The 25,832-nt window shown below is 56.0% G+C and overlaps 8 protein-coding genes across 8 annotated transcripts; 6 read left to right on the plus strand and 2 right to left on the minus strand.

Annotated features, from left to right (window-relative positions):
- Positions 1–1,395: 1,395 nt before the first annotated feature.
- Positions 1,396–3,244, plus strand: C8Q71DRAFT_236283 (SGNH hydrolase-type esterase domain-containing protein). Its single transcript, XM_047917196.1, has 10 exons — positions 1,396–1,725; positions 1,797–1,833; positions 1,892–1,920; positions 1,976–2,046; positions 2,104–2,218; positions 2,280–2,297; positions 2,363–2,422; positions 2,490–2,836; positions 2,897–2,935; positions 3,000–3,244. The coding sequence occupies exons 1-10, from the start codon at positions 1,561–1,563 to the stop codon at positions 3,037–3,039; spliced, it is 921 nt and encodes a 306-aa protein (XP_047784170.1). The 5' UTR covers positions 1,396–1,560; the 3' UTR covers positions 3,040–3,244.
- A 3,579-nt stretch (positions 3,245–6,823) lies between these two features.
- On the plus strand, positions 6,824–8,580 carry C8Q71DRAFT_236297 (uncharacterized protein). Its single transcript, XM_047917197.1, has 5 exons — positions 6,824–7,160; positions 7,212–7,304; positions 7,446–7,476; positions 7,541–7,612; positions 7,664–8,580. The coding sequence occupies exons 1-5, from the start codon at positions 6,911–6,913 to the stop codon at positions 8,409–8,411; spliced, it is 1,194 nt and encodes a 397-aa protein (XP_047784171.1). The 5' UTR covers positions 6,824–6,910; the 3' UTR covers positions 8,412–8,580.
- A 366-nt stretch (positions 8,581–8,946) lies between these two features.
- Positions 8,947–13,605, minus strand: C8Q71DRAFT_878047 (P-loop containing nucleoside triphosphate hydrolase protein). The gene is made up of 11 exons (XM_047928436.1): positions 12,833–13,605; positions 12,523–12,780; positions 12,045–12,471; positions 11,948–11,987; positions 11,733–11,899; positions 11,068–11,677; positions 10,949–11,007; positions 10,588–10,913; positions 10,182–10,524; positions 9,928–10,120; positions 8,947–9,869 (listed from the first exon to the last, which is right to left on the minus strand). The coding sequence occupies exons 1-11, from the start codon at positions 13,117–13,119 to the stop codon at positions 9,391–9,393; spliced, it is 3,189 nt and encodes a 1,062-aa protein (XP_047784172.1). The 5' UTR covers positions 13,120–13,605; the 3' UTR covers positions 8,947–9,390.
- Positions 13,369–13,768, plus strand: C8Q71DRAFT_699097 (uncharacterized protein; the record flags this gene model as incomplete). Its single annotated transcript, XM_047920053.1, has 3 exons — positions 13,369–13,422; positions 13,478–13,603; positions 13,664–13,768. The coding sequence occupies 3 exons, from the start codon at positions 13,369–13,371 to the stop codon at positions 13,766–13,768; spliced, it is 285 nt and encodes a 94-aa protein (XP_047784173.1).
- On the minus strand, positions 13,664–16,929 carry C8Q71DRAFT_878057 (WD40 repeat-like protein; the record flags this gene model as incomplete). The annotated part of the gene is made up of 5 exons (XM_047928437.1): positions 13,664–14,395; positions 14,433–15,014; positions 15,065–15,242; positions 15,297–16,824; positions 16,874–16,929. The coding sequence occupies 5 exons, from the start codon at positions 16,927–16,929 to the stop codon at positions 14,121–14,123; spliced, it is 2,619 nt and encodes an 872-aa protein (XP_047784174.1). The 3' UTR covers positions 13,664–14,120.
- Positions 16,930–18,760: 1,831 nt separating this feature from the next.
- Positions 18,761–21,920, plus strand: C8Q71DRAFT_699738 (uncharacterized protein; the record flags this gene model as incomplete). The annotated part of the gene is made up of 12 exons (XM_047920082.1): positions 18,761–18,918; positions 18,976–19,107; positions 19,158–19,576; positions 19,633–19,741; positions 19,801–19,819; positions 19,871–19,949; positions 20,006–20,219; positions 20,305–20,478; positions 20,540–20,618; positions 20,671–21,105; positions 21,164–21,653; positions 21,712–21,920. 12 exons carry the CDS (start codon positions 18,761–18,763, stop codon positions 21,918–21,920), a joined length of 2,517 nt encoding a protein of 838 aa, XP_047784175.1.
- Positions 21,921–22,344: 424 nt separating this feature from the next.
- Positions 22,345–23,656, plus strand: C8Q71DRAFT_236455 (uncharacterized protein). The gene is made up of 3 exons (XM_047917198.1): positions 22,345–22,814; positions 22,876–23,031; positions 23,086–23,656. The coding sequence occupies exons 1-3, from the start codon at positions 22,769–22,771 to the stop codon at positions 23,565–23,567; spliced, it is 684 nt and encodes a 227-aa protein (XP_047784176.1). The 5' UTR covers positions 22,345–22,768; the 3' UTR covers positions 23,568–23,656.
- Positions 23,657–24,313: 657 nt separating this feature from the next.
- Positions 24,314–25,187, plus strand: C8Q71DRAFT_236555 (uncharacterized protein). Its single transcript, XM_047917199.1, has 2 exons — positions 24,314–25,018; positions 25,112–25,187. The coding sequence occupies exons 1-2, from the start codon at positions 24,578–24,580 to the stop codon at positions 25,121–25,123; spliced, it is 453 nt and encodes a 150-aa protein (XP_047784177.1). The 5' UTR covers positions 24,314–24,577; the 3' UTR covers positions 25,124–25,187.
- Positions 25,188–25,832: the final 645 nt, after the last annotated feature.

Here is a 25,832-nt window from a genome sequence, read left to right on the forward strand (position 1 = left end):
CAAAGGAGGCAAAATTTAGAGGGGCGTTCATGTGGATTGCTATACGCACTAGCCTGCACATGAAAAGCGAAAGGAATGGAGAGACACGACACGGTGGCCGCTGCTGGTCGATGAGCGCTTAAGTTGAACATCGCGCGCGCCACCATTTTCGAGAGCACGACTGCGAAGCATCGCCCGCAGAGCCACAAAGGAGGGCACTTCTAAGGGTAGTACTGCATTGCGCAAATTATGGGCATTTTTTCGAGAATACTAGGGCATGTTTGAATGCGCGGGACGGCAGTCTTTGCAGCATCGCAGGAAATAATGATCTGGGTTACGTGAAATTTGTAGTTGTTTGGCTCCGGGCTGCACCCCCTAGGCAATGTATGCTCGCTCCGCTCGCAACAAATTTCACGTAACCCAGATCATTATTTCCTGCGATGCTGCAAAGACTGCCGTCCCGCGCATTCAAACATGCCCTAGTATTCTCAAAAAAATGCCCATAATTTGCGCAATGCAGTACTACCCTTAGAAGTGCCCTCCTTTGTGGCTCTGCGGGCAATGCTTCGCAGTCGTGCTCTCGAAAATGGTGGCGCGCGCGATGTTCAACTTAAGCGCTCATCGACCAGCAGCGGCCACCGTGTCGTGTCTCTCCATTCCTTTCGCTTTTCATGTGCAGGCTAGTGCGTATAGCAATCCACATGAACGCCCCTCTAAATTTTGCCTCCTTTGTGGTTCCGCGTGCAGTATGTCGCAGTCGTGCTCTTGAGAAAGGTGGCGCGCGCGATGTTCGAGTAAGCGCTCACCGACCAGCAGCGGCCACCGCGTCGCGTCCCTCTAGGAGGTTGAATGAATTGGATACTCTGCCCACAGGAGACTTACGTGTCCACACGGGGCTCGTTATGAATCTGACGTACTGTACTGCGCCCTCGGATTGTAGCGAGCCCCTTTTCGCGGAAAAAGTATGTTATAATACGGTTGGGATGCGAGTGCTGTTGACTCGCGCTGTGACCGGGAGCAGCGTTCGGGCAGCTCGATCGCTCTCACAGGACGGGAGGAGAGGAGGAAGCGAGCGGGTGAAGAGGCGGCCATCCATATCTTACGGCATGAGTACTGCATCCTGATGGCAGGCCAATGGCAGGCTCCTGTGACCCCGTCGGCGTCATCGTGCTCAAGGGGCAAGTCCGTGCTGCAACGGGAATGTCTGCCGCTCCCATCATGGCAATATTCCGGCCGTGCAGCCAACTCATCGTGCCCAGCGCGCAGTCCGACTCTCGCGGTCACCCGACACTTTCAGACCAGGCTGATCACACTGCGTGTGTCGTCTGCTGACCCAGCGCGACCCCTTGCCGCCGTTGTCCGCACACGATTCACGACCATCTCTCACATTTTGTCTATTTTGAACCGATGTTTCGCCCACATATTCTTGTCAGCCTCTCTGTGCTCAGCTCGCGGCCAATTGTCGGCCAATCAGCGCGACGACGACGCTGTATAAGAGGGTGAGCACGGAGCCAGAGTCAGCGGGCTTACGGTCGTTCTTTGCGTTTCGGGCACGTACGTATCGTCAAACCCTACGCGATCATGTTGCACAAGCTCGGGGTCCTGTCTTGCCTTCTCTCCGCGGCGACGGCCGTATCGGCGCAGCTGTACTGGAATTCAACCCAATTCCTGTTCACCTTGGGCGATTCATATACCACAGATGGCTTCAACATCTCCGAGGGCGTGAATTCCACCAACCCAGGTTACGTGAGTGCCAAACAAACGGGCCACCAGACCTCTGCCTTCGTATCTAGAAGACTGATGCCATGATACCATAGACCTCGTCAAACGGCCCTAACTGGGTTGAATACCTCGGTAAGCTTCCTCCGTCATAGCCGTCGCTATATCCGGGCGCTCGGCTGAGAGAATGCAGGTGGGACGTATAATGTGACCAATACCAAGGTGAGCAGTCTCGATGCCTTGGTGTCGTAATGTAATATATATGGGCCGGCGATAGGTCTTCAACTTGGCATCTGGAGGCGCGACGATTGACGCTGCGCTCGTCGCGCCCTACCTGCCCACTGTCCTGTAAGACATCTACCATCAGTCCGAGTGTCCGTGTTTCAACCGCAGCTATCTTCGCAGGTCCATCGTAGACCAGGTCTCGCAATTCGAGGAATACCTCGCGCCAAAGCCGTACGGCGCCCAATGGGACAGCTCCAACAGTCTCTTTGCCATTTGGATTGGAATCAATGACGTGGTACGTCATGATCCGATATGTATTCAGCGCGTACCGCACGGTAACCTCCAACTCAATGTAGGGCAACTCATATGCTTGGGTAAACCATATCAGCGGCTTTCACGGGGTTACGCTAACCGGCGCGTTGGTTGCATCGTTGTGCAGACGAACGTCACTTCGCAGCCGGCCTTCCACACGATCCTGATGGACAGGTTGTTCAGCCAGGTCAGTGCTACTAGCCCCATGCAGCGAAGCCCTGAGCTTAGCCCTAGAATACATACGCCTGGGACAGATTGAAACTCTGTACGGCTCCGGAGCCCGGAATTTCCTTTTCCTGACGGTGCCTCCCACCAACCGCGCGCCATTGCTCATCGAAGCAGGTCCAACCGCCGTTGCTCAGATCACTGGTGCGCTTGCGGACTACAACGACCAGCTCATCGCGTACGCGGGGCTGTTCGAAGCGACGCACAGCGGGACGAGCGTGCGCATCTTCGACCCGCGCCCGGTGTTCAACACCCTGCTGGACAACTATCCCACCTTCGGGTACGTCAACATCACTGGTTACTGCGAGGCGTACGAAAATGGCACGCCGTCCATGACGACCCAAGACGCCCCGTGCGAGCCCGTGTCGAGCTACTTGTGAGTTGACAGCGGCACATCCCTGGTGCCGCCTCATTAACATGATGTGCACACCCCCAGTTGGCTAAACACATTGCACCCGCTATACACCGTCCACAAGTGCGTTACCTCCGGACTGCCTTCTGCAGCAGTGCTTCCCTGCTGATACGTTACACCATTACAGCATTTTAGCACACGCCATTGCTACGGCGCTCGACTATTAGGCACGGATCCTGGATCGCAATACCTCGCTGGCGCCGGCGAAGTAGCTCACTCGCTCGTCATTAGGTTAGACTCGGATCGGACAGGCGTATTGCACGTGTAGATTTCGTAGTCCTGGGACATATCAGATACGGATCCCTACGGCCAACCTACCGATCATAAATGATGAACCTACTTGCTCGCTGAGTAGTGCACCGCGGTCCCTATACCGAGCCCAACAGGGTGGCCGCGCGCCCGGCATGGGCAGCTTTGTCCTATTGTCGTCCATTCGCGTTTAGACCTATCCGGCGTCGCCATCCATCGATCGCAAGGATTGCAGACGGAGCCGAGGGCACGTTGAACGCCACCGTGCGCTATGGGGCGTGTTACCGGCCGCCCTGCTGCAGGCTTCTGAGACCGGGAAGTCCACTGCATGCCCGAAGTAGGAACAAGGTTTCATAAGTTGTTTCGCACACACGCCTTCGCGGCTACCGTAACGATACAACGCGCCGCTCTGCTACAGACTACGAGTGAGATAATCGTGGCTGAAACAGGGATTACTCACACCCTCGCATTGCCGCTTGCGGATCCTAGCGAGACGTCGGTCAAATATTGCGCAAATGTGCGAAGGTGCAGACGTACGCGGGAATGGCTGTAGGCATAGAATAGCTCTGGGTGTGTCTAGAGAACTTATGTCTGGCATTCAGTAGGCCCGATGACCATGCGGTGGTGTCCTGGGTCGCGCACACGCAGACAGACCGACGATGGATTGCCATGTTAGGCACAGTCTGTAGAACGCCAATTGAACCCGACTCGAGACTGCAACTCTGGTCGCAAGAAATTTTCTCTGAGTGTCCTGTGTCGAAGTGACAGCATCTACCTTGGCAGCTCCGAGTCCCGTCCGGATCACAAACAGGAAGCTAGAGGAGGAACGACACGGTCCCTACTATATAGCCAAAGCAAGTAAGCCGCAGGCACGGTACACGGGATGAGGGCATACGTGACTCACCTAGTGCACCCCTACTCGCCGTACATGCGTGTCGACGAAGTTGTTGCCGTTAGCACGGAGCGAGCCGTACGGTCTTGCTGACAAGGTGTAGCTACAGATGAAGGATCGATGGACCGATATTGCTGCTGTGGTGTCCGTAGAACATTGGCGCGGCGCGAAGGCTCAACAAGACTCGTGCCGGCGCCCAGAATACACTCATCAGCTGACGCAAGGAGAAAACATGGAACCGACGGAGCTGTTTACTCGACCCTGCGTCCGGGCGCGAGATGTTCTCGAAAGACTGTATGTGTCCCGCCGAGCGCGGTAAGAGACGTCGATGCCCACTGAGCGCTCATATTCAATGAGATGGTACACGCAGGCTGTACATATAGGATTTTAGTCTTCTGTACGGATGTAAATAACGTCATCCGCTGAGTGATCTCTGGGCATGGTCAATGAATCGGCCACATTCTCTGCATGAGAAGCATAAAGCCGTTAGTTCACGGACAAGATCGATAAAATCAATGGCACATACATTTTTGCTAGATCTACGTCGAAGTATTTGGTTGCTTCTACACCGTCCCGAACAGCAGACGAGGACAAACGCCTAATCGCCTCCAGGTACCGTTCCCGGAGCCTCCTGCGGACTTAACGACGATGTCGGAAGAGAACGACAGCGGAGCGGTTAGGGCGATCTTCCGTCCGTCGTCACAATGACTCTGGCGTCCTCATGAAGCAAGCCGGCATATGATGGACCCTGAGGTCGGCACCACCCGTCGTGTGCCACAAGATTTCCAGTGTTGAGGGCTGAATGGCCCGGATCTTACTGACCTACGCAATGAGAAGCGGTTCATCACCCCCATTGCCGGGCCCCATTAGCCAGAAATCGCGGTCCGTTCGAGCGGCCGACAGACTGCCGAGAGAGTGAAGTGAAAGCCTTCTTGTCTGTTGCGCGAAGGCCAAGAGATGGGGATTATTGATGAGCTGTGATAAGGGGCCTTGACCACAGCTCCTTCCAAAACATAAATAAGGCGGAGAATAGCCGTCGTCAGGATCTCGCTACATGCCAAACAAGGCTCGGTTAACGGAGGCACATCTGGAGCGAACAAGACGATCAACGCACACACTAACGGTAGGAGTGAACCAGAGAACATACCGCATTGCGTAGCACGTCTTTCAAGCCGTCGGAATGCGGGAGTTGGGCGGAAACCACCGCCATGACGAAAGGCCTCATTACCGGAACAACCCATAGCTTCAGTGAATGGGCTGACTTGCTGCATTCTACTCGCTGTCACGCACAGCCCCCGCGACAAATGCGCGACTTAAACGTGCTCGGAGGCCCGCAGAGATTGCACCAGCTCGGCAAGCGTGCCCGTGCTTCACCGATGCACAATCGTGCATTGTGCTATCACTGCAAGCATGCAGTTCACGGGACGGGCCCATGTCATGGAGTAGATCAGGGTTGTCCGAGCCTAACCAAAGGCAGGTACACGGAGTGGGCTCGCATGCGATCGATCGACGGACATTCTCCAGATGAGCAAGGCTTGAACTTGAGCCAGGGACAGAGCCCGCTGGTTCACGACATTATCGAATGGGATCTAACCAACCGATGTGCGGAGATACTGCTTGAGACGAGCGGCGCGGAAGATCCTTGAGTCTGTGACGCATGGGCGAAGACAGACGCGAGCGCGGAATCAAATATGGTCTGCTCTCGGGAGCAGATGAGCATGCGAACGACCTACATCGCTGGCAAGGGCACTGCGAAGCTGTGAGAGAGACGGCCGCATTGCTGTCGTCACATGAGCGCTAGAACGGCGTTTACGCTCACAAGGATGCTGTACTTCTCGAGTGTGCTACAGGGATGTGTACACGGCAAGCATGCTGCTCCCGGCCGCATTATTGACTGTCCGTCGGAGGTGAACAATGGGGGAAGCGTGGAGAGATGACAACTCAGCCGGGGCAGGCCATGAGCCGCCTGTGTACTATTCGGATCATGGCGACATGGTTGCGAATTCGAACAGCTAGGCCTGCTTGCGCTGCTGGGACGCAGGAGTTGCCATGTGTGGCCGTGTTCGCGACGGGGCCGCTGCGGGGGGTGCAGACTGGCCTGATTGGGTTGATAGGAGGCGTCAGCATTAGGCTGTGGGGCAGTGCAGAGTTGCCTAATGCGCGGAGATGGGAGGGATGTGCAGCGGACGGAGATATGCGCAGACAAATGGTGATGGGGAAGCGGGCTAGGACGCATCGGGGGGCACAGGCCCTGGGAGAGTGCTCGGGGGACGGAGACACTGGCAGTGGCAGCTATAACATACTGGCAGCGACGCGGAGGCCAGGGGCAGGGTGACGCTGCTCGAGCAGCCTCGTGGGCAGAAGCGTTGAATCTGAAACGGAGATTGCGCGGAATACCTCCTCGGATAATCGGTGGCTGCCGAAGGATGTTACTCAAAAGTTTATTGCCTCGCGTCCGCGCCCTTGGCCGGAGACATTCACAGGGTCCGCTACAGGCCCGCAATGCGAGGCGAAGTGGCCGTCGCGGATGGGGCAGGGGCAGGCCGGCGGGTGGGCTGCAGTGGCCGCTGGTGGGCCGCAGCGGGGGCGGGGAGGCCATCACGGGGCAAGGTCGTCAAGGACGGGCTACCGATGGCATCGTCGCAGCCGGATCATTGAGGCGCACAGGTACACGAGCTATCAAGTCACAGGCGGCATTTTCTGCGATTTCAGTGAGTCGATAACATCTTATCGGCACAAGCCTCGCCGTGACATATAATCCTCTTTTTAGATCGTCTGCAACCCGAGTTGGGGCCCTCTGAACACGGGACCCAGACATGTCCCCTCGCTCAGCCCTTAAATCCTCCCTCCCCGCATCCATGTAGCCCGACGCTCTCCATGTCCGCACCCGTCGAGCCATGCACTCCCGAACATCCTCGCCCTATGATCGCCCCGACACGCATCCAGGTGCCCGCGGAGAACCCGACTTCTCCCCACCCCCCCGACCCGGGCCATCGCACTCCCAGACAACCCTCCCGCCCATCCGTGCACTCCATCCAGGCCTCCCGCTGCCATCCCCGCACCCACAGAGTCCCACCGCCCCCAGCGGCTCGGCATACGGCCACCTGCAGTCGCCAACCTATCCCGTCGCGTCGGGAAGCAGCCTCGGTGAGTCCTCTCCGCCTGTCTCCCTGGCCACTCATCCCGAACATCTCGCAGGTGCTCGCCGATCGGTGGACGACTCCGACCCAGAAGGCGACGTGCACGAACCACCCAAGAAGAAGCGGCGCCGTCAGGCCCTCAGCTGCACAGGTGCGGCCCCTCACAATTAGAGTTGCTCCGTGAGATTGATCTGACCGGACATGCGTTCCTCGCGCGTACTCTTCAATCATTCTTCCTTCCTCCATTCCCATCTCTGCTACGGATACCGCGGATATCGATGCGGACTCTTAGAATGTAAGAGGCGCAAGATCAAGTGTGATAGGTCGGTGTCAATCTCATCTCCGTCTTGGGTTCGGTCTGATTGTGGATAATGCCTTGACTTACAGGGCACAACCATGCGGCCCATGCACCCGACGCGGGGAGCCACAGAAGTGTCAGTGGCACATCATAGAGCCCATGTTTGTATTTGCCACTCCCTATCGGTTCTTGTGCTGATGGTGCTCGACAAGGGAGAAGTACGTGACACGCACTGAATATGATGAACTCAAGGCCAAGGTGATAGAGCTCGAGGCTTTGGTGAACCGTCTAACTGCTGGTTCATTTCCCGTACCGGCGGCACGGATGGCTGCGCCTACCGCTCCTGTTTCATCAGCTCCGATCCAGCGCGTCGAGCCGATTCAGGGAACAGCCATAACACCATATCATGCGGCGCCGCCTCCATCAATGCCTCCGTCGCTATACCATGCCATGCCTCCAAGCCGACCGATCCCGGCTCGCAGCGAGTCCTCTTCCCACCTGAACCGGCACACCAGGCAGGCCGCGGCACGCAGTCCATCTTCATCCTCCCGTCCGTCCACATCGCAGGGATCTTCAGCCCACACCGCAACGGCCGCGTCGCCTGCCGCAGAGCCGTCATATTATCCTACTAGCCCACACGCGTCTTCAAGCATGCCGTCCACACCTGCCGGATCATCGGGAGGCGTGTCCTCCCGGCGAGCTTCACTCTCTGTGGCAGCCATGACCAATCCCGATCCCAGCCCCTACCACCACCACCACCACGAGTCCCGTCCATCCAGCCCGCCAAAAAAATGCAGCGCGCAGACGCCTCCACCGCCGGGTCAGCGTCTGCGCCGGGATCAAGTGCATTTAGGCTCGGCACAGGCGTCGTCCTCGACCCACCCCCACCATTACCACCACCACGATCTCCTCCGCTCTCCCACCATTGGGAAGCAGAGGGCTTCCCTCATCCCGGCATAACGCGCCATCTACCTGCCCCTGTGCAACCGCCGGGATACTTCGCTTCAAGGCCTCCATCGCGCTCGCAGCATGCGCCTGGGGCGTACGCTATTTCGCCGCCTTATTTGTACGGTAGCCGACCTCACAGCCCCCACAGCGGCTTAGGACCCGATGACAGGGATCCATCGGTACGCTCCCGGTTGCCTCGGCAGGAGCACGAGGGGCGGCGTTGATCAGTCTAATGCATCAGTTATGAAATTCAGTCCTTGCGGCGTAGTGTTACATCTGTGGCTAATGGTTATATTGCAACCCAAGTAGTATAGTGTGAAGTCTTTGCCTAGCGTGTAAACCCCTGTTCATGGTGTCCTGTACATGTACTGGTATCATAGTCGTCGTGTCATTGTTCGTACATACCCCTGCCCGTAACTTTATTCAGCACATCCGTCGAATTGTAGCCCCTGTCCATACCACCAATGCCCCTATCATGTACACAGTTTCACCGGTCCACGTTCTTGTTGCCTGCCTGGCCGACAGATCCGTGCGTCTCATTGCCACGACGGTGAGTATAATTGTCCACTCTATTGCATATCATGCGGGTCAAGACAATGGTCATACATACATATTCTGACTACTACGATACAACGATGCATCACGGGCGTACTGGCGTATCAAGGGGAGGCATGCATGTGGAATGGCGGCATGTATCATAAGGGTTCGGTGTGAGATCATGGCGGTCATGCACCTGGTGTACTGACACCCGCGTCCGCGCTGGAAGCATAGCAAAGGCTTCGCCATTGAGCGGACTTGCCATCGGGCATGTCATACGCGGCGTTCAGCAATATGCCAAGCCCTGCCAGCGAGACGACGTTCCCCACATACCGGAGAGACGGAGGAACGGGGATGATGCAAGACGAAGCAACGGCAGTAGGCATCATTGGCGGCACGACGACCGGCCGGTCAGCCACGATCAAAGGCGATACGCCTGTGTCTCGCCGAAGCGTTAGAAGACGGTAACGCCAGATTGAGTCCCGGTGTATTGCGACTTCATGTCGTCCAAATCGGTGCCATCGTCCTGGCTCTTATAGTCGTACTGAGATAGACTACCCATGTCGGAGGCTCCCGTAGTCGATGAGAACGACGAGCGGCGTCGGAGTCTGTCAGACTGCGAATAAGCCATGCTGCTCGCTGAGCGGTCTGAAGGCCCAATAGCGCTGCCAATGACGCTCGCGGTGTCCGTGCCACCAGTCCCAACGTCTTGCGAGATGATAGAACTGGCGTAGCTCCCGTAGGTACTCCGCTTTGCGCCATTGGGACGTTGCAGCCCCGGGCCGAAGGGCCCACTGGCGGCAAACATGGGCAATCCTGACGAATACGTGGCCTGGGAGCGCAGAGATTGGACATCCGAGGGTATGTAGCCCAGGGCGTCATGTGTACGGTAGAAGCTAGCGTCAAAGCGGCTCGGAGTGCCGGATCGGCGACCTGTAGAAGAAGCATCAGATACACACGTCAATCTACGGACGCGGAGATATAAGCGCACCATCGCCTGTTAGGCCACTGCCCAGATAGTCACGGGCGCTGGTCTCGTGTCTACGGAACTGGTCCATAGCCTTCGAAAGCGTGCGCCGTGGCTTGCTAAATTGAATCATGCTGGGTTGCAGGTTACTTAGAGGTCCTTCGACAAGGCAGTTCTTCTCCTTGTAATGCGTCAGGAGATAGTGCCAAAGCGGATGCTGTGGGATGACGTTGGAATCACATGAGAAGACGTACAAAGCAATATAAGTAGTCACTCACCTTGCTGAGAACCTTCGGATTACCGAGAATGACGACACCATACTTGGCACGCGTGAGGGCAACATTGAGACGTCGCGGGTCGTTGAGGAAACCGATACCCTGGTGCTCGTTGCTTCGAACGCAGCTAAGGATGATGTAATCCTTCTCCCGTCCCTGGAAGGCGTCAACGCTAGCGACCTCGATCTCCTTGTAGAGATCCTTCTTGAGCGACCCGTTGAACTGCATGTAGTTGACAATGTACGAGCGTTGACCCTCGTACGGAGTCACTACTCCGATTTGACTGGGAACGACACCGGATTTGAAGAACTTGGTGACGATCTTCTCGACGTTCGACGCTTCGGTCCTGTTCAGCGAGTACAGTTTAATTGACGGACATACGTAAGGAGCGCGGGAGCGCGCCACATACCTATTCAGGAAAGACGTCCCACTTGACGAGATCTCCTCCTGGCCCAGGTTCTGATAGAAGAACATCGGCGTGTCAGGAACCGGCCATGGAAAGTCCACATTCTTCCTCAGACGCTCGGGGGCCGTAACTCCGTTCTGCAGCGTGCCCTCGTAGAACATGTTTGATGGGAACTCGGACAAGCATGGATGCATGCGATATTGCACTTGCAGACGAATCGGCCGATTGCCCAGGACTACCAGACGTTCGAAGAGCGACTGCGTGAGACCTGCGCGGGCCGCTTTCTTATTCATGATAACCGGTCCCAATTGCTGTATTCCACTGTGAGTCTGCCACGATGCGGAGGTAAAAGCGCAACACTGACCTGGTGATCGCCGACAAGGACGACCTGCTTGCATCCGAGAACCAAAGGAATCATACATTCTACACGGAAGCGGAATTAACACCTCTTTCGCCGTAGCCAATCAGAGCAACAATACGTACCGGGCTCCGCAGCCTGAGTCGCCTCGTCGATCAGTACTGTGCGGAACTTCAGCTTGCTGAGGCGCGGATCGCCAGCGCCGACGCAGGTGCAGCAGATGACATCAGCAGCGCCCAGGATCTCCTTCTCGCACTGGCGAATCAATGTCTTGTACTTCCTCTCGTCGTTAGAACTCAGCTCGCCCTGCTCGTTCTTGAGCTGGATGAGCTTCTGGAGCTCCACGTGTGTCGTGTTATTGGCAACTTGCTGATGCAAGGTCAAGAACGAGACAGACGAGTCCAGGGCTTCACGCGATTTGGCAGTCAAGCGGACGACTTTGAGACCAGTGGAGTGAATCTTCTCAGTCAATTGGTCGACTGCGACGTTCGAGGGCGCACAAACAAGGACTTGACCGGGATTCATCTTGGCAAGGTGATACACGATGGAGGCCGAAGTCACCGTTTTACCCGTCCCCGGAGGTCCCTGAATGAGACTGATTGGCTTCTGCAAGACGCTCTTGACAGCATACATCTGCGAGTGGTTTAGCTCCGGGAGACCTGGCGCCGAGAAACGTTTCGGCATCTGAGTGCGCAAAACTTGAGGCTCCAATTCATGCCCAAGCAGTTTGTGATACTGTGAAAGCGTCAATAAACATTGCATCAAGCCTAGAGCGGAGTGTGACACTCACGATATACCCGCTGACGCTCTTCTCATCGACGGCGAAGGTTTTCATGGCAAGCTGCATCCTATCGAAACTCGTTGACTTCCAGACGAAGTCCGCAGTGTAGTTGTGGGTTACGTCCAAAGGCACACCCTCAGACCTGCGAAGCTCCAAGCCAATCTCGTCGGAGACATCTGAAAGGCTATTAGAATGGCTCATTAATGGAATGAGACCGGACTCACTGTTCGGGATCTTGATGACATGACCGTCGCCTTCCCAGGGCTTGTGCAATTGACCAGCGTACCTGAGCCGAAGCTCATCGCCCACGGCCAATCGTACCTCCCCGCTCTCCAGCTTCGGAAGACAGAACCACGCCACACGCTTCTGGTTGAGACCGAGATCCCAGCGGACAGAAATGTCCGTCTGGGTCTGGGACTCTTTGAGACGTTTGTCGTAGTCTGCCTCAATCTTGACCAAGGGGCCGAAGATGTTCTGATACTGGTATGCGTCCTCGTACCGCAAGAGGATCGGCTGTGGCTCATCATCTACTCCAGGCTTCTCGAGATCCTCGAGGGTCGCGTTGGCATTCTCGCGCCACAGATCCTCGAGGCGATTGATTTGCTGGAAGGAGATCTGACGAGACCTAAGCTGCTCGGTCTCGCTCGGAGGCTTCACGAGCCAAGACAGGAAGGAGCGGTCGTCAATGAGAGGGGCCCAGAGAGCTGAGTTCCACGAGATGTCCTTGGATATGGCTGCGCACGGTTGGCTGACATGGAATATCAGTATTTGACGGAGTCACACGAGGGATGATGCATACCGGCAAAGCAGCACAACAACGGTATCGCTCTTAGCGGGGATGAACCCGAGCATGAAGACATTCTTGCTGCCACAGTTGTAACATTCAGGTACCGTCTCCCCCAAGGGGCTTTCCGCGTGGAGAATGACCTCCTTGTGCTTCGCACGGACAAGGTGGTTGACAATATGCGAGGCTGAAGTGTTTCCACGCGAGTTACAAAACCATTTCGAACAGATCAGGCACTTGACGACGGAGGCAGGTGAGTGTATGCCGCAGTAACTACATGCACAGGCGTTAGAAGACGGGGAAGAGACGCGTGGACTCTACTCACCTGCAGGCGTGCTGCGGTAAGTCAACCTGACCCTCATCCTTCAAATCATCCAGGACCGCATCGAAGTCTTCGTCCGTCCGCACCACTCCAGTGTGCACATGGTTCTGATGACCATTCGAGGACGCATACGAGCGGTCGTCCGTGAGAGACAAGCTTTCCAGGTCTACGGATACCTGACTTTGGCTGTTCGTATTGGTGGTGTATATGGACGAAGTGTCGTCCACAATGCCCATTCCGCCGCCATACGACGAGGCAGATTCATACTGAAGGTTTTCAAAAGAGTCCATAGAAAGGTAGACAACAAAAGCAGCGAGAGAGTAGAAGAGAGGTGGTTTGAGTCAAGGTGTGTGGCGGGACCGTGTCGCGCATCTCTGCTTACGAGTTCGCGGGCTATCTACATATCACGTGATTCTGCAATCTTGCACTCGATCGACTGCAGCCACCGGGCTTGACTTTAGCAGCACAAGGTCGTCCACACCCATTGCCTACGCGTTCAACTCGGACATTCCAGAGCTTCCTGGAATCAGTCAATCGCTATGTCAGGAATTGTGAGGAGTAATGGACGTCCCGAACCGGAGGTCATCGTAAACGTGCGTTGTCTTCCTTGTAAACTGAATACAACAACACTCGAGCGGAGAATACCAGTTCGCCGATGGACACGCGTACTCGAAGGGAAAGATGGAAGACGCATTCCGCAATGGTTTCCTAGACAAGCCCGCAGCGAAGCCCAAAGAAAGCACTACGCTCAAGCGGGAAGACGTCGATCTGCTGGTAAGCACCTGAGGCCTGAGGACCCACGGAGTCAGCGAGTCTCACTGCACCGAATCACAGGTGCACGAGCTGGAGATTACTCGGAGTCAGGCTGAGAAGCTGTTGGTCGAGAAGAATGGCGATGTAAAGCTTGTTCTACAGGCCTGGATCGAACCCAGTGTATAAATGCCCTCTCTGTGTGTTTACGCCACAATCCTATGCCTACAGTAGTTCGTTCCTGCGCTGCCTATTCGTGGCTACTAGGAATACCCACACGGAACGATCATAAGTTACCACCGCGGTGGATATACACATGCTATGGGTGGCAACTCGAAATTATGGATGACATCCTATTCCATACAGAACATCTCACGGAAGATGTCCCAGTACACTAATATCACAGAAAAGATCGTGACAAAGCCCAACATATGCACAAGACATGACTGATTCAGAACGGAGGGTAATGCGAGGGCCATAAATACAGTATATGCGAGTGAGGTTCAAGGTGCGGTATCATCATCGAGGTATGCGTAGCAGGTCACCGCCTGCGATGCCCCATATTTCGTATCCGCGGCCGCGTTGGTGTTTCTTCGTTGGACGGAGGTAGACGTGCCAAAGTCGATGGGCCAGCGCCACTACCGCCGACTAGCAATTGTGCTGCAGCTCTTGCGGCGGCCTCCTGCATGGCAGGGCCGTCACCTTCGAACGGCGATGCTGACATGGCTGACGCCCGGCTGGAAGGCCCCGGACCCTCCGCTTTCTTGGGTGTATGCATCCACGTCGCCATAATATCCTCTTCCTCTGTAGCAATGTCTCAGTCAACCTTCCGTGTGTTATCCTCAAATGCAACACAAATCACCATCGAGGTCCTGGTCCATGGCATCCACCTCCGCTTGCTCGTCCTCTTCCTCTTCCTCGTCACTATCTTCATCGTACAGCCCGCCGGGTGGTTCACCTACCCACTCCTCGTCGCCCTCCTCGTTCGCAAAGTCCCACACGTCCAGGACGGTAGAATCCATCCGGTTGCTCGCAGCCACGCACCACCGGCCCTCGAAAACGACCTGCCACACGCCGACGATGCCGGTCAGCAAGTCGCGCACCTGCGAGCCGTCCCGGATGTCCCACATCTTCAGCGTGCCATCACTTCCACTGAGCACCTTGAACTCGTCGTGCTGGAAGCACGTGATGGCGCCGTTGTGGGCTGCGAGTGTATGGTGATGTTCTCCAGTGTCCGGGTTCCATACGCGCAGTGTTGAGTCGGCAGCGGCGGAGACAAGGTAGGACGGCGATAGACCGAGCAAACCGACGAGAGACGTGTGCCCTGTCAGAGTATGTTGACATTGGCCAGTCTGGAGGTTCCATACTCGCACGGTGCCGTCCATAGACCCTGAGCACGCGAGGTTGCGATGAATGTCCAGTACCACGCTGTACACTACACGGCATGTCAGATTAGTCAATAACATAGAGTTCGCGGACACTCACCTTTCTGTGTATGGCCAACGAGGACCCACTTGCAAGTGCCCGTGATGATGTCCCAGATCCGGACGGTGCAGTCGTAGCTACCGGAAACAAGCGTTCGACCTCGTGCTGCAAGTGCACGGACAGCATGGTCGTGTCCTTCGAGATGGAGCTTGTGGTACGGGTTGTCTTCCACGTCCTCCTGCATCGTGTCTCCGTCAAACCGAGCGGCGCAAAGTCTTAATCGAACACTCACTTCAGAAGGGTCAACCTCGTTGTCGTCCGCTCCGTAGCAACGGTACTCGTCATCTCCAGGCTTTGGTAGCGACCACACTCGGAGCGAATGGTCCCTACTACCGGTCACGATAAGGGGACGCTTTGGCCACTTCTCTCGTGTTATGACACCGCCCTCGTTCTCAACGTCAATCATCTCCGGCTTGACTATCGCTAGACATCGCACTGTACTCGTATGCCCGCCGAACACGTGGGTGCAGCGCCCCGTCTCCAGATCCCAGATACGCACCGTCCGGTCGGTCGACCCACTCACGAGCGTGTTCTTGGTTGCCGCGAGCGCCCATACGCCCCCTTCATGACCGTCCAGTGAGCGCAGCAGCTCTCCCGTAGCAGGAGAGTAGACGTGAATGGAGTGATCGTCCGAGGCGGAGATGATGCGTCCATGAGAGAAGATCAGGCATGTTACTACCGAACGCCCGTGCGCAGGGAATGTGATACGCTTCGGGTTCTGGTTTTGCACCCAGCGCGTCCGAGTAAGGTGTCGTGATTTAAATAGGATCTTGTACGGATGGGGTAGAGGCAGTGCACCAGGCGCAGGCAATCCTTGACGTCGCCTGCGCGCGAAGATGGCATCCGCAAATGCAATCTCAGAGCCACGCCCAAACCATATCTTTGTGCTGCGGAGCAAGTCACGCCAGAGGACAGGGTCGGAGTCGATGATGGCGCGCCAGGCCTTCGAGACGCGGGACGCGCGAGCGAGGTCAGAGAAGCTGAGATAGCTCAGAACATGCGAGACCAGTTCTGGCGGTAAGATGGTGAGGAAGTCGCGCGCCAATGTGGGTGTCAAGATGGAATGCAATGTTCGTAGGACCGACAACGGAGAGTGGCGAAGGAAGGTGAGCAGTACATGGGACTGTAATTGCGGAGGGAGGTTGGAGTAATGAGAGAGCAATGCGGGGAGGGCCAACAGAGTGGTGAGGGAGAGGTCAGGTTGTATAGGCGCCTGGGGTGGCTGGGGTGAGGAGTGTCCACTGGGCGGAGCGGATGGCCATATACTCTCTGGTGGTGGTGAACCATGAGGTGAGGGAAGAGGCGATGGGGGAGCGGCTGCATTCATAGGAGGAATGTGTTGCAGCGGTGCAGGTTTCGCCCTCTTTCGTGGCGGGGTGTTGGTCACGACGCCGGAGATCGTCTCGATACCCTCCATCCTGTCCTCGTTGCTGTACGACCTCTTTCGACCATAGCGTTCGATAGCTTCAATGAGGCCTACCTCTTTCGCAGCCTCTCCATCTTCGTCATGCCGTAGCATCCGCCAGTGCGCGCCACCGACGACCTCACCTTCCTCAGGCATCGCTTGTTCGCCAACCTCACCATCGCGAAACGTGGCGTTGGCTCCGCCGGGAAACTCCAACCGGAATTCTCGCAGTGACTTCGGTAGATGGGCATTGAGGAGTGGGTATGTCTTTGGGTCTTTGGGCGACGAGGGCGCGGGGAGGGGAGGCAGTGGGATGGGCGCGTAGGTGGTAGTGGTGGTAGTGGTCGTCACAACTCTGTGTGGCATTAGATAGTTTCTGGGAGGTATATGAAAGAGAACCGTACTTTGTTGTCTGCACCGAGGGTGCTAATTGTAGTAATGGTCGGTGGTGAGAGGACATGGTGGTGGCAGGAAGGAAGAGCGCGCCCGGGTGAGGGCGACGACAAGGTTGGAACTGGAAGCGCGTCAAGCCAGACGCGACGTGCGCTTCGGCGCCCCGCAGCGGACTTTAAATTGCCGGCCACCCTGTCAGTGTTCCCGCAGAGACATCCTCTTTCGTGTTCATTCGGCCTCTGCCCAACGATGATGCAACAGGCCATGTTCTGCATACGCATGTACTATAATTATGCAACTCAGACTGATGATATTGTCAACCAGGACTTTGTATCAGCAGATACCGACCTTGGGATACTATAGTATAGTATACAAGTATTATAATATCAACTCGACGATGTACATATTAGTAGACATCGACTGGCAAGCACCCGTCAGAGAAGCCAACAAACTGACGTAGGATTGCTCTACATGACTGATGAAGGCAGTTGGTAGACACTGCAGGGGGGGATCATATATCCCTCGTGTCTGCTGTCTTATGCCGACCATCCGCAGAGCTACCTCTTCTCAGCACGCTACACGGCTATCCAGACACTACGTATGTAGTATGTACAGCTCGCCGTAGATATCTTTCTTAATAACGCTGGCGTTGTAGTCACTTAGACTGCTGTCGCTTCGCATGATTGTGTATCATGTAATCCCTGAGGTGCCGCAGCATCAGTTCCAACTGTTGTCTGCAAGTATACAACGCAACATGATTATCGTCTTGAGTCATTGCAGAACGTGGGGAATCCCGAATTTACCAGTGGTACGAGTGCAGTGTACTCCGAGTCGGGGATGGTCGGAAGGCCATCCGGGGTTGTCGTCATTGTCACGAGTCTCGATATACAGGCATGGTATGGTAGGACGTTGCGACTGGTCCAACGGGATTTCCCTTCTGAAGTACGAGAGACTGATGCAAATAAGAGCAGGCTCGACAGTAGCTGTCCCAGTGCTCGTCGAATGACTGAGAAGGCGAGTGCTAGTGAACACGAACGAGGTTGCCAAATAGGGCAGACCTGATATGGGCGTCTATGGGTGCGGACTCCGAGACGCCCGGAGTCGGGATCCTCGCCAATCGAACAAAGTCTAAGGACAACTCTCCTGCAAACGCCCTCAGCTCATCCTTTCTCCTTTCCAGGCGTTCTCGCTCTCCTTCCCTCCCGCTCGGTCACGCCGTTCAACCTCTCTGGCAGTGCTGTGGGCGTCGTCGTCGCAGCCCAACTTTCCCGAGTCGCGTCGGCCGAACGGCAGTTTTCGTCAATCCCACCCACTTCATCTCGATCTGTTCCTGGTCGAGCTCTCTTTAGTGGGGAGCTGCAACTCGCCAAACACTACTGGTGCCCACTTTCACCTGCCCGGAAGACACCATCATTCGTGAAGCCACTCCGACCGCGCGGTAGCTGTCCCAGGAAGAGTCGATCTGGGCTGCGTGTTGCGCGAGGATTTGGGCTTCACTATCGCGTTCATAACTCTATCGAAACAAAGCAAACCCCGCAAGTCTCGCTCGGGAAACCGTATACATAATGTCAGCGTCTTCTAACTATCCCGGATACTACCCTCCCTCCACCCAAAGGCCCCAGCCGACCTCCTACGCATCCACTTCCTCCCTCCCCCAGCGCGGACAGGAACAACAGGCACAGCCGGGACACTCGCCTTCTTCCTCTTCCTCTGTTCCGATTGATCCTGCGCTCTCGATGTATGGCTCACAATACTATCCCAACGCACAGTTCCAACACCGACCCCTGCATCCGCCGCAGCTCAACGTACCAGCGAATCTCTCGTCACCCTCTTCCCAGGCGTCGGAGACCATTGCGACGCCTCCCACAGACCATCGACCCACTCCAGGACCGTCGAATATGAATTTGAACGGCAAACGACCGGCCTCACCCACTCGTATGCAGTCGGGCGACGTCCGGAAGAAGTCCCGCAAGGACGATGACGGCGACGAAGCCAACAGCCCGGGAGCGGATAAGGGCGACGATGCCCCTAAGCAGAAGTCGACGCGAGGATCACGGTGCGCGTCACCTCGCTGACCTTTACTCTTATATTCACATCATCACCCCGCTATCAGAGCGTGCATGGTATGCCGCCGGCTCAAGATGAAGTGCGTCGGCGCGGAAAATGGCCCGCCCTGCAAGCGCTGTCAGGCGGGGAACCATGAGTGTGTCTTCGAGGAGTCAAATCGTGGGAAGCGCTCGACGAAGTATGGTTTCCCGTTCCCCATTTGTATAATGCTCTTATTTTGTACGATAGAAAGCACGAGATCCTCACTAGGTCACTGCGCAAGATGGAGCGCACCCTCGACACCATCTTTCGTTCGCTCGGCGCGCCACCCTCTGACGGCCCGTCGCGTTCACCATCGCCCGCGGGGCAGCCACCACCGTCCGGCGAGACGCATCCCTTGCTAGCTTCACCCCCTCAATCGCCCAGACCTGCGAGCGCGACTATACAACACACCCAACGACGATCCTCAGACCAACTGCCTCCTTCGCCGAAGCTTCCATCGCTCCCAGATGATAACCTCAACCCTCTCGGGCTGCTGGCGGAAGCAAGTTTGGCTAACCGGCGTGCGCAAGCTGGGGCAAAGAGTGATCTGGCGAGCACGGCGATGCTGGCACACAAGCAGGAGCCTAACAGGATGGGCGTAGCTAGTGATTTATACTTCAAACCTGGTGCGTCATTCCCTTATATGGATGTGGGTGTGTGTGGGTGGCGGCTAAGCGGGAAGCAGGGCCAATGAGCATACTGCCACTGAGGCGGTTATACATCGAGCGGCAAATCCAGCCGGAAATGTTGACCTTCGTCAGTACTGACGAGGTCATTACCCTCTTCAAAATGTGAGTCGTCCTGTGTGTCCCACTCGTCGGGGAGATCTCATTCAATCGCTCCTTTGTAGATATTTTGATCACATGAACGTAAGGGTCACACAGCTCGGTCATTACCCCAATGGTTGACATTTCCACTAGGTACACTGTGCATTACTCGATCCCGAATACCACACCCCAGCGCTAGTGTGTTCACGGTCACCATTCCTGCTCACCACCAGTGAGCCTCCATTCTTTTCTCACGTGACTTTATTTAAGCGTGTTGGTCGTACCCAGTTTGTGCCGTCGCCGCTAGGTTCTACGATACACGCCCGGAGCTCTACCCTCGACTGGCTGAGCTAGCGAAGAAGCTGGCGTTCAATGTGCCGGCGAGGGGATACAAGTCCGTGGAAATTGTTCAAGCCTATCTGCTCAATACTCTATGGGGTTGTGGCCCTGTAGAGAGGTATGAACAGGATCGGACGTGGATGCTACTTGGCATGGGTATCAGGTACGTGTCATGCTTCACTGGTCCTGAAAAGGTAGCTGACGTCTGCCTCTCAACTGCCTATCTCTCAACTGCCTATCATTCGCAGATTGGCGATCGATCTCAACATGCACCGGCCGACGAACCTGCCCAGTGACCTCGCAGACGAGACTCGTGCTCGTGAGCGAGAGATTCATAACCGACAACGGACGTGGATAGTATGCTTCATCCTCGACCGAAGCTTCAGTGCCCAGATGGGGAAGCCTTACACGATAAAGGAAGAGTAAGTGCAGACGACGTCCGTCACCACTGACTCGAGTAGATCTGACCACGTCTGTGTCTAGCTTCATTATCCGCAACGCCCTAGAATGGTCGCAATCGCTGCTGGCCATGCCGTCCGACGCACATACCGCAGCAATGGTGGTAAGTGGTCGTGCCGCAGCGGAAATGCTTCCTGACTTAATCATGGCGTCAGGATCTTCAACGAATACTTACTCGAAGCCTGGACCTCCTGTACTCAGGGACGAGCTCGTCGTCTGGTCTGCAAGAAGACTGTGACTACCTGCTCGTCATCAAGACCATGGAAACTCAACTTCTTGCCTGGCAGCACGAGTGGTTACGCATCCGCAAGATCGACCAAGGAGAGAAGACCGAGTGGTCGCGCAAGTACTCGCAGCTGTCCTGCAAGTTCTACTTCCACTACGCGATGCTCACAATGAATTCCTTCGGACTGCAAAACGCCCTGCAGCGCTCCGCGGTGGACATTGGGCATTTCTTTGCACGGTGCCACTCGAGTGCCGTCGAGTGTGCGACCGTGATATGCGACGAGTTTGGTGCTCATGGATACCTGAAGTATGCTCCCGATTGTCTGTTCGTCCAGGGGTCATACGCTGTACTCAGCTTGTTGAAGGTGAGTCTAGCCAGCCCGTTCGCCGCGAGTGTCAAGGAGGTCGCTGACCTGACCTCAGCTGTTGCGCCCCGAATTCAAAGCGTTCCTCGATCATGAGCAAAAGACCATCACCGTCATCCAGCGCGTCGCCGACGCGTTCGAGAGTGTCGCCGTCGCTTCTCTGCATACCCCAGCGCTCTACAGCGTGTTCCTTCGCGCTCTCATCTCCGCGAGGACCGGCGCCGAAGTTCCCCTCACCACAAACGCTCACGGTCCTTCCGCAGTGCAGCCTTCGGAAGCGCACGAGGAGGCCACGTCAACGGCGACTGACGAGTCTGCGTCTCGGGATATGGACTTGTCGCAGCAGGATGGACACGTAGCGCAGCTGCCTCCCGCTCATGGGCCCGATCCATTCGCTGGGTTTTTCAGCAATGGAGAGATGGGCCCCGTGGCCGACATGTCGACGTTCCCGCCGACGATGGCCCCAAACCCGTCGCTGCCAGACATGAGCATGATGTCCATGGATAGCATCTTAAGCGCAGACTTCTGGGATAGCATGCTCGTTCCAGGTATGTTCATCTCATCGACGTCCTCCACAAAGGCAGATCGGTGAAACGCTGTGTGAAGGTTCCTCAAATGGCATGGAAGGCCTGAGCAACGGCTTCGTGTATGGTGCCGGCGGTAGCGGCCTCATTACGCCGCGTGTCATGTGGAACTCTCCACTTCCCTCCGCTGACAGCAGCCCCGGCTACTTGCCAGAGAAAACAGACAACGGATACAGCGTGCCCCAGCCTCGACTGCATCAATCTGATGGTCAAGGTCGATCGCTTTCATGACAGTCCTGGTACTTCCGAGTCTCTGTAGATCACATATTCCTGTCATCGTTTCTTCCTTACACATGTGTCGCTTGCACCGTTTTCGCATGGACTCCGTCCCACGCCGTCCTCGCGCTGGCTTAGTATCTGATTGCCTTCTCTGGTCTGCTCTCTTTCGTCGTGTAATTCTGGGCGTGTGGAAGTCGAATGTTTACTGTACGACTACTAGTGTCGAGTCCGTGGCGTGGAACACAATAATACCGATCGTACATAAGTTAGGTACCAGCCAGTACTAGTGTCGTGACAATCGTGACATAGCGCTCGACCACATTGTCACTGTCAGGTCAGGCGATCTGCAGGCGCCTTCGCCACCATGCTACATTTGGAAGGTGTTGTAGTCCTGAAGGCCTGACAGACTGTCACGGTCCTGTCCACTGTCCAGTCCTTCGAAAATCCCTTTTGTGACACTCATCTTCCAGCGAGTTCCACTTTCCGTCACCACTAAGGGGACCATGTTTCGGAGGGCATACTCAAGGGCATGCTTCTTTTGGATCTATACGTAACCCACCGCCCATCCCCGAGTCAGGCTGCCGCGTCCGTCTCGAATGACTCACCCAGAGTCCTCCGGCCGGCCGGCCGCATCCGTCAGAGGTCCGCGCGCTGCATCGATGGAGGCCCAGTTACTACGAACAAGCCAAAGTTGTCGCTTGGGCCTCAGGCCTCAGGTACCGAAGTCCCCTATAAAGTTCTTGATCACCAGGTTGTCAGGTCTCTCTGTGTTCGATCCGCTCGCAACCTTGAACTTCAGGTTTGCCGCCATCCCTCTCTCGACGTCATTCCTTCCACTTCCCGCTCGTTGAATCATTGTCATGCTGTCGTTTTCCGCAGTTCTATCAGCCCTTTTTTATGCGCGTTGTGAGTACGGCTCACATCTGACCATGGAATAAAGCCCACTAACAGGTCTCCCTGACTCTAGACGTGTCTGCTCTCACGACGCTATTCATCCCTGGTTTCGACCCTCAGCCTGTCACTGCGAACCTTCTGGGTACTCAGGATGGTTTGACATCCTATGTCATCGCTCCGGGCATGTCCACCAGTGGCATCCCTGATGAACAAGGGTTCTACGGACCAGGTGAGACAGTACCAGTAGCGCATCTTCTCCGATGTTAATTCACAACACATATAGCCACCCTCGTCGTCGGCGCGAGTACCGCTGCAGTCACGTATGTAGAAGACACCCTCGGCTTGGCCATGTACGAGAACTGCCAGCTCGTCGACGGACAGGCCGTTTGCGAAGAAGTCATCATCCAAATGGGCTCGGACGGGTTCACCACGACGGCAACAGAGACGCAGCCGATTGAGTCTTTCGCCGTGCAAGGTGGTGGCTCGGCCTCCGGCAGCGATGCCATCCAGACATCCCCAGTTCCGACTGGCGACTTTGCGACTTGGACGCAGCCCCCCTTATGGACTTCGGCGTATTCAACTCTGGGTGGGTCAAAACCCTGGTCGCCGTCTGCTTCTACGGCCTCGTCGTCGCCCTCGGGGACGTCCGGGTCGACCATTCCCACTTCCACTGCGAACACCAGCGGCGCTATATACCTCCACTCATCTGGCCTCCTCGCCGCGGTCATTGCAGGAATGGTTGGTGCTTTCACTGCGGTCGCCTGAGGCCTGAGTAGGCTATGACGCACAACTGCAACCTAGTTATTGGTCGCGGTACGCGGTGTACAGCACTAGAGTGTACTCGCCGCCATTCTTATGCGTGATCGTATTGACATCAGAAATAGTATATGTCTGCGGCACATACACCTTGGCTTTGGGCCTGATCGGTATACGCCGCTCCATTTAATGCACTGGCAGGATGTCCGAGAGCCATCTGTCAAACATAGTTCCCCCGTGGTCGAGGCCTATGGCAGTCTGGCGCGCATCTGTCTTCTTGTGAATACAAATACCGAGTTCGCAGCTAATGTGAGCCTGTTCTCTTTCACGTACCCAGCGATCCGCCCGCCACCTTCCCGTTGGCCGCCATCGCATCGTCTAGTCGCCCTTCGCTCTTTCCGCTCTTTCTCAATGTTCTCTACCACTGTCATTCTATCTGCCATTCTTTATGCAAGTTGTGAGTGTTTCGCACGGAGCAGCTTCAGCGACTGACGCTGCCCCCGATCAACCTGAACCAGATGCCTCGGCTCTGACAACTCTGAACTTTCCTGGCATGCTCGCTCCAGAATCGTTGACTGCAAATTTGCTTGGTACTCAGAATGGCTTGACCTCGTATGTCATCGCTGCAGGCGTACCCAGCGACAGCTTTGGTCCCAGTAACTACGAAATATATGGCCCAGGTAAGAGACTAATATCTGCTGCGCAGTTTGTACGTACTGATGGGGCCCAATCGATCGCTAGCTACACTCGTCCTAGGCGCGAGCACCGCTGCATTCCAGCTGATTCCATAACGATGGGCCCCTCATCAAAAAGGCGTGCAGGATCAATGCAGGATCGGATCTGAATTTTGACCGATCCGTTTGCTGTGCCGCCGGCCGGCCTGTCTTCAGCCACTGAGCTAGTTGGGCCCAGAGACCGGCTCGAGTGGCGAGCCCGTCGGCTCGCCACATTATTTGTTTCGAGATTGCATTTCGATCGACTCCGCCTATGTGCGTTTACAGCCACAGAGGCCTATCGATATGGAATCAGCTGTCACGTACGTAGACGAAAACATCGGTGTGGCCGTCTACGAAGACTGTCAGGTTACCGACGGGCAGGCTGTTTGCGAGGAAGTAGTCGTTGCGATGGGCTCCTCTGGGTACACCCACACAGTAACAGGGACGGTGTCCATGACACCATTTGCCGTTCAAGGTGGCGGCCTAGCTTCCGGCAGCGACGCCATTCAGACCTCGCCCGTACCCACCGGCAATTTCGCAACTTGGACCTTTCCCGCCGTGTGGTCATCATCCACCTCTGCAATTGATGGTGCCAGTAGCTCCCTATCATCCGGCGGTTCCGAATCTTCGTCTGGTGCCGCCTCGAAGACGTCCGGGTCGACGACTGCTACCCCCACCGGAAACACGAACGGTGCTCTTACCATCCGCGCGCACAGCCTTCTCACCGTGATTGCTGCAGGGTTGGTAGGTACTTTCGCGGTAGTCGCATAGGAGCAGACATGTCGGTTTGCTCATCGCTGTCACTGAGCATACTGCATATTGACCAACAACGATCAGGGTATTACATAGCTCGACTCGGAATGTGATACACGGGGAGCCTCTGAACGTTGTCACAATGTATGCCCCGCACATTGCATTTCCTTGAGGTCTGCCACAACTTTGCATCATGTAAAGTCCGTGTATCGCGCATCATACTCCTGTCATGTCAGGTTCACACGTGCACCGCGTTCCCTCCTCCGAGTCGGCGGTCATTTTCGTCGCGACGTTCACTGCATCCTTGCGGCGAACATACCCACTCGCCTGCTTCTAAGTGGCAGACTGTGTAATTGGGCAGCCTATCAAGCATTCCGACCGAGTAGTATGCGGCGTATGTGGCGCTTTGTCGATCAGTTCAAGCATCGGCGATCAACGTTCTACTCAACGGCTGCTCGCGGTTCGAAGCGTTGAAGCCAGGGCCAGGGCCCAGGCTGACCGCCGCTGATGCTTTGATCGAGGAAAATCTCCCCACGCGGCGAGCGGAAGCCGACTCGATAATCCTTCGTAATCAGGGCCTGGCCGCGCGGTCGGTATTTCCCATTTAGAGTTTTGCACCTGGCGCACCGATATGGAAAGTATCGTCGCCCTCGGTACCTGGTTGCCAGCCAAGGTGGGTTTGCCGGCAAATGAGTCCCGGGCCTTCAGAGGCCTTCAGTGAGTCATATGAGGCGGTCTGGTTTACCCATGCTACCCATCCCTGTCCAGAGCTCTGCTGCCTGTGATGGGCCACGCGGTTGTACGG

Source organism: Rhodofomes roseus (genome assembly GCF_022264815.1).
Source record: "Rhodofomes roseus strain CIRM-BRFM 1785 chromosome Unknown C8Q71scaffold_2, whole genome shotgun sequence".
In the NCBI taxonomy this organism is placed as follows: Eukaryota; Fungi; Basidiomycota; class Agaricomycetes; order Polyporales; family Fomitopsidaceae; genus Rhodofomes; species Rhodofomes roseus.

Coding starts and splice junctions, on each gene's coding strand:
- C8Q71DRAFT_236283 (XM_047917196.1), top strand. CDS start 1,561: ATGTTGCACAAGCTCGGGGTCCTGTCTTGCCTTCTCTCCGCGGCGACG. Junction 2,047..2,103: donor CCCTACCTGCCCACTGTCCT/GTAAGACATCTA, acceptor CTATCTTCGCAG/GTCCATCGTAGACCAGGTCT. Junction 2,936..2,999: donor CCGCTATACACCGTCCACAA/GTGCGTTACCTC, acceptor ACACCATTACAG/CATTTTAGCACACGCCATTG.
- C8Q71DRAFT_236297 (XM_047917197.1), top strand. CDS start 6,911: ATGCACTCCCGAACATCCTCGCCCTATGATCGCCCCGACACGCATCCA. Junction 7,161..7,211: donor CGCGTCGGGAAGCAGCCTCG/GTGAGTCCTCTC, acceptor AACATCTCGCAG/GTGCTCGCCGATCGGTGGAC. Junction 7,305..7,445: donor TCAGGCCCTCAGCTGCACAG/GTGCGGCCCCTC, acceptor GCGGACTCTTAG/AATGTAAGAGGCGCAAGATC.
- C8Q71DRAFT_878047 (XM_047928436.1), bottom strand. CDS start 13,119: ATGGACTCTTTTGAAAACCTTCAGTATGAATCTGCCTCGTCGTATGGC. Junction 12,472..12,522: donor GTTGTTGTGCTGCTTTGCCG/GTATGCATCATC, acceptor ATTCCATGTCAG/CCAACCGTGCGCAGCCATAT. Junction 11,008..11,067: donor GACTCAGGCTGCGGAGCCCG/GTACGTATTGTT, acceptor GCTTCCGTGTAG/AATGTATGATTCCTTTGGTT.
- C8Q71DRAFT_236455 (XM_047917198.1), top strand. CDS start 22,769: ATGCTGTCGTTTTCCGCAGTTCTATCAGCCCTTTTTTATGCGCGTT. Junction 22,815..22,875: donor AGCCCTTTTTTATGCGCGTT/GTGAGTACGGCT, acceptor CCCTGACTCTAG/ACGTGTCTGCTCTCACGACG. Junction 23,032..23,085: donor ACAAGGGTTCTACGGACCAG/GTGAGACAGTAC, acceptor CAACACATATAG/CCACCCTCGTCGTCGGCGCG.
- C8Q71DRAFT_236555 (XM_047917199.1), top strand. CDS start 24,578: ATGGAATCAGCTGTCACGTACGTAGACGAAAACATCGGTGTGGCCGTC.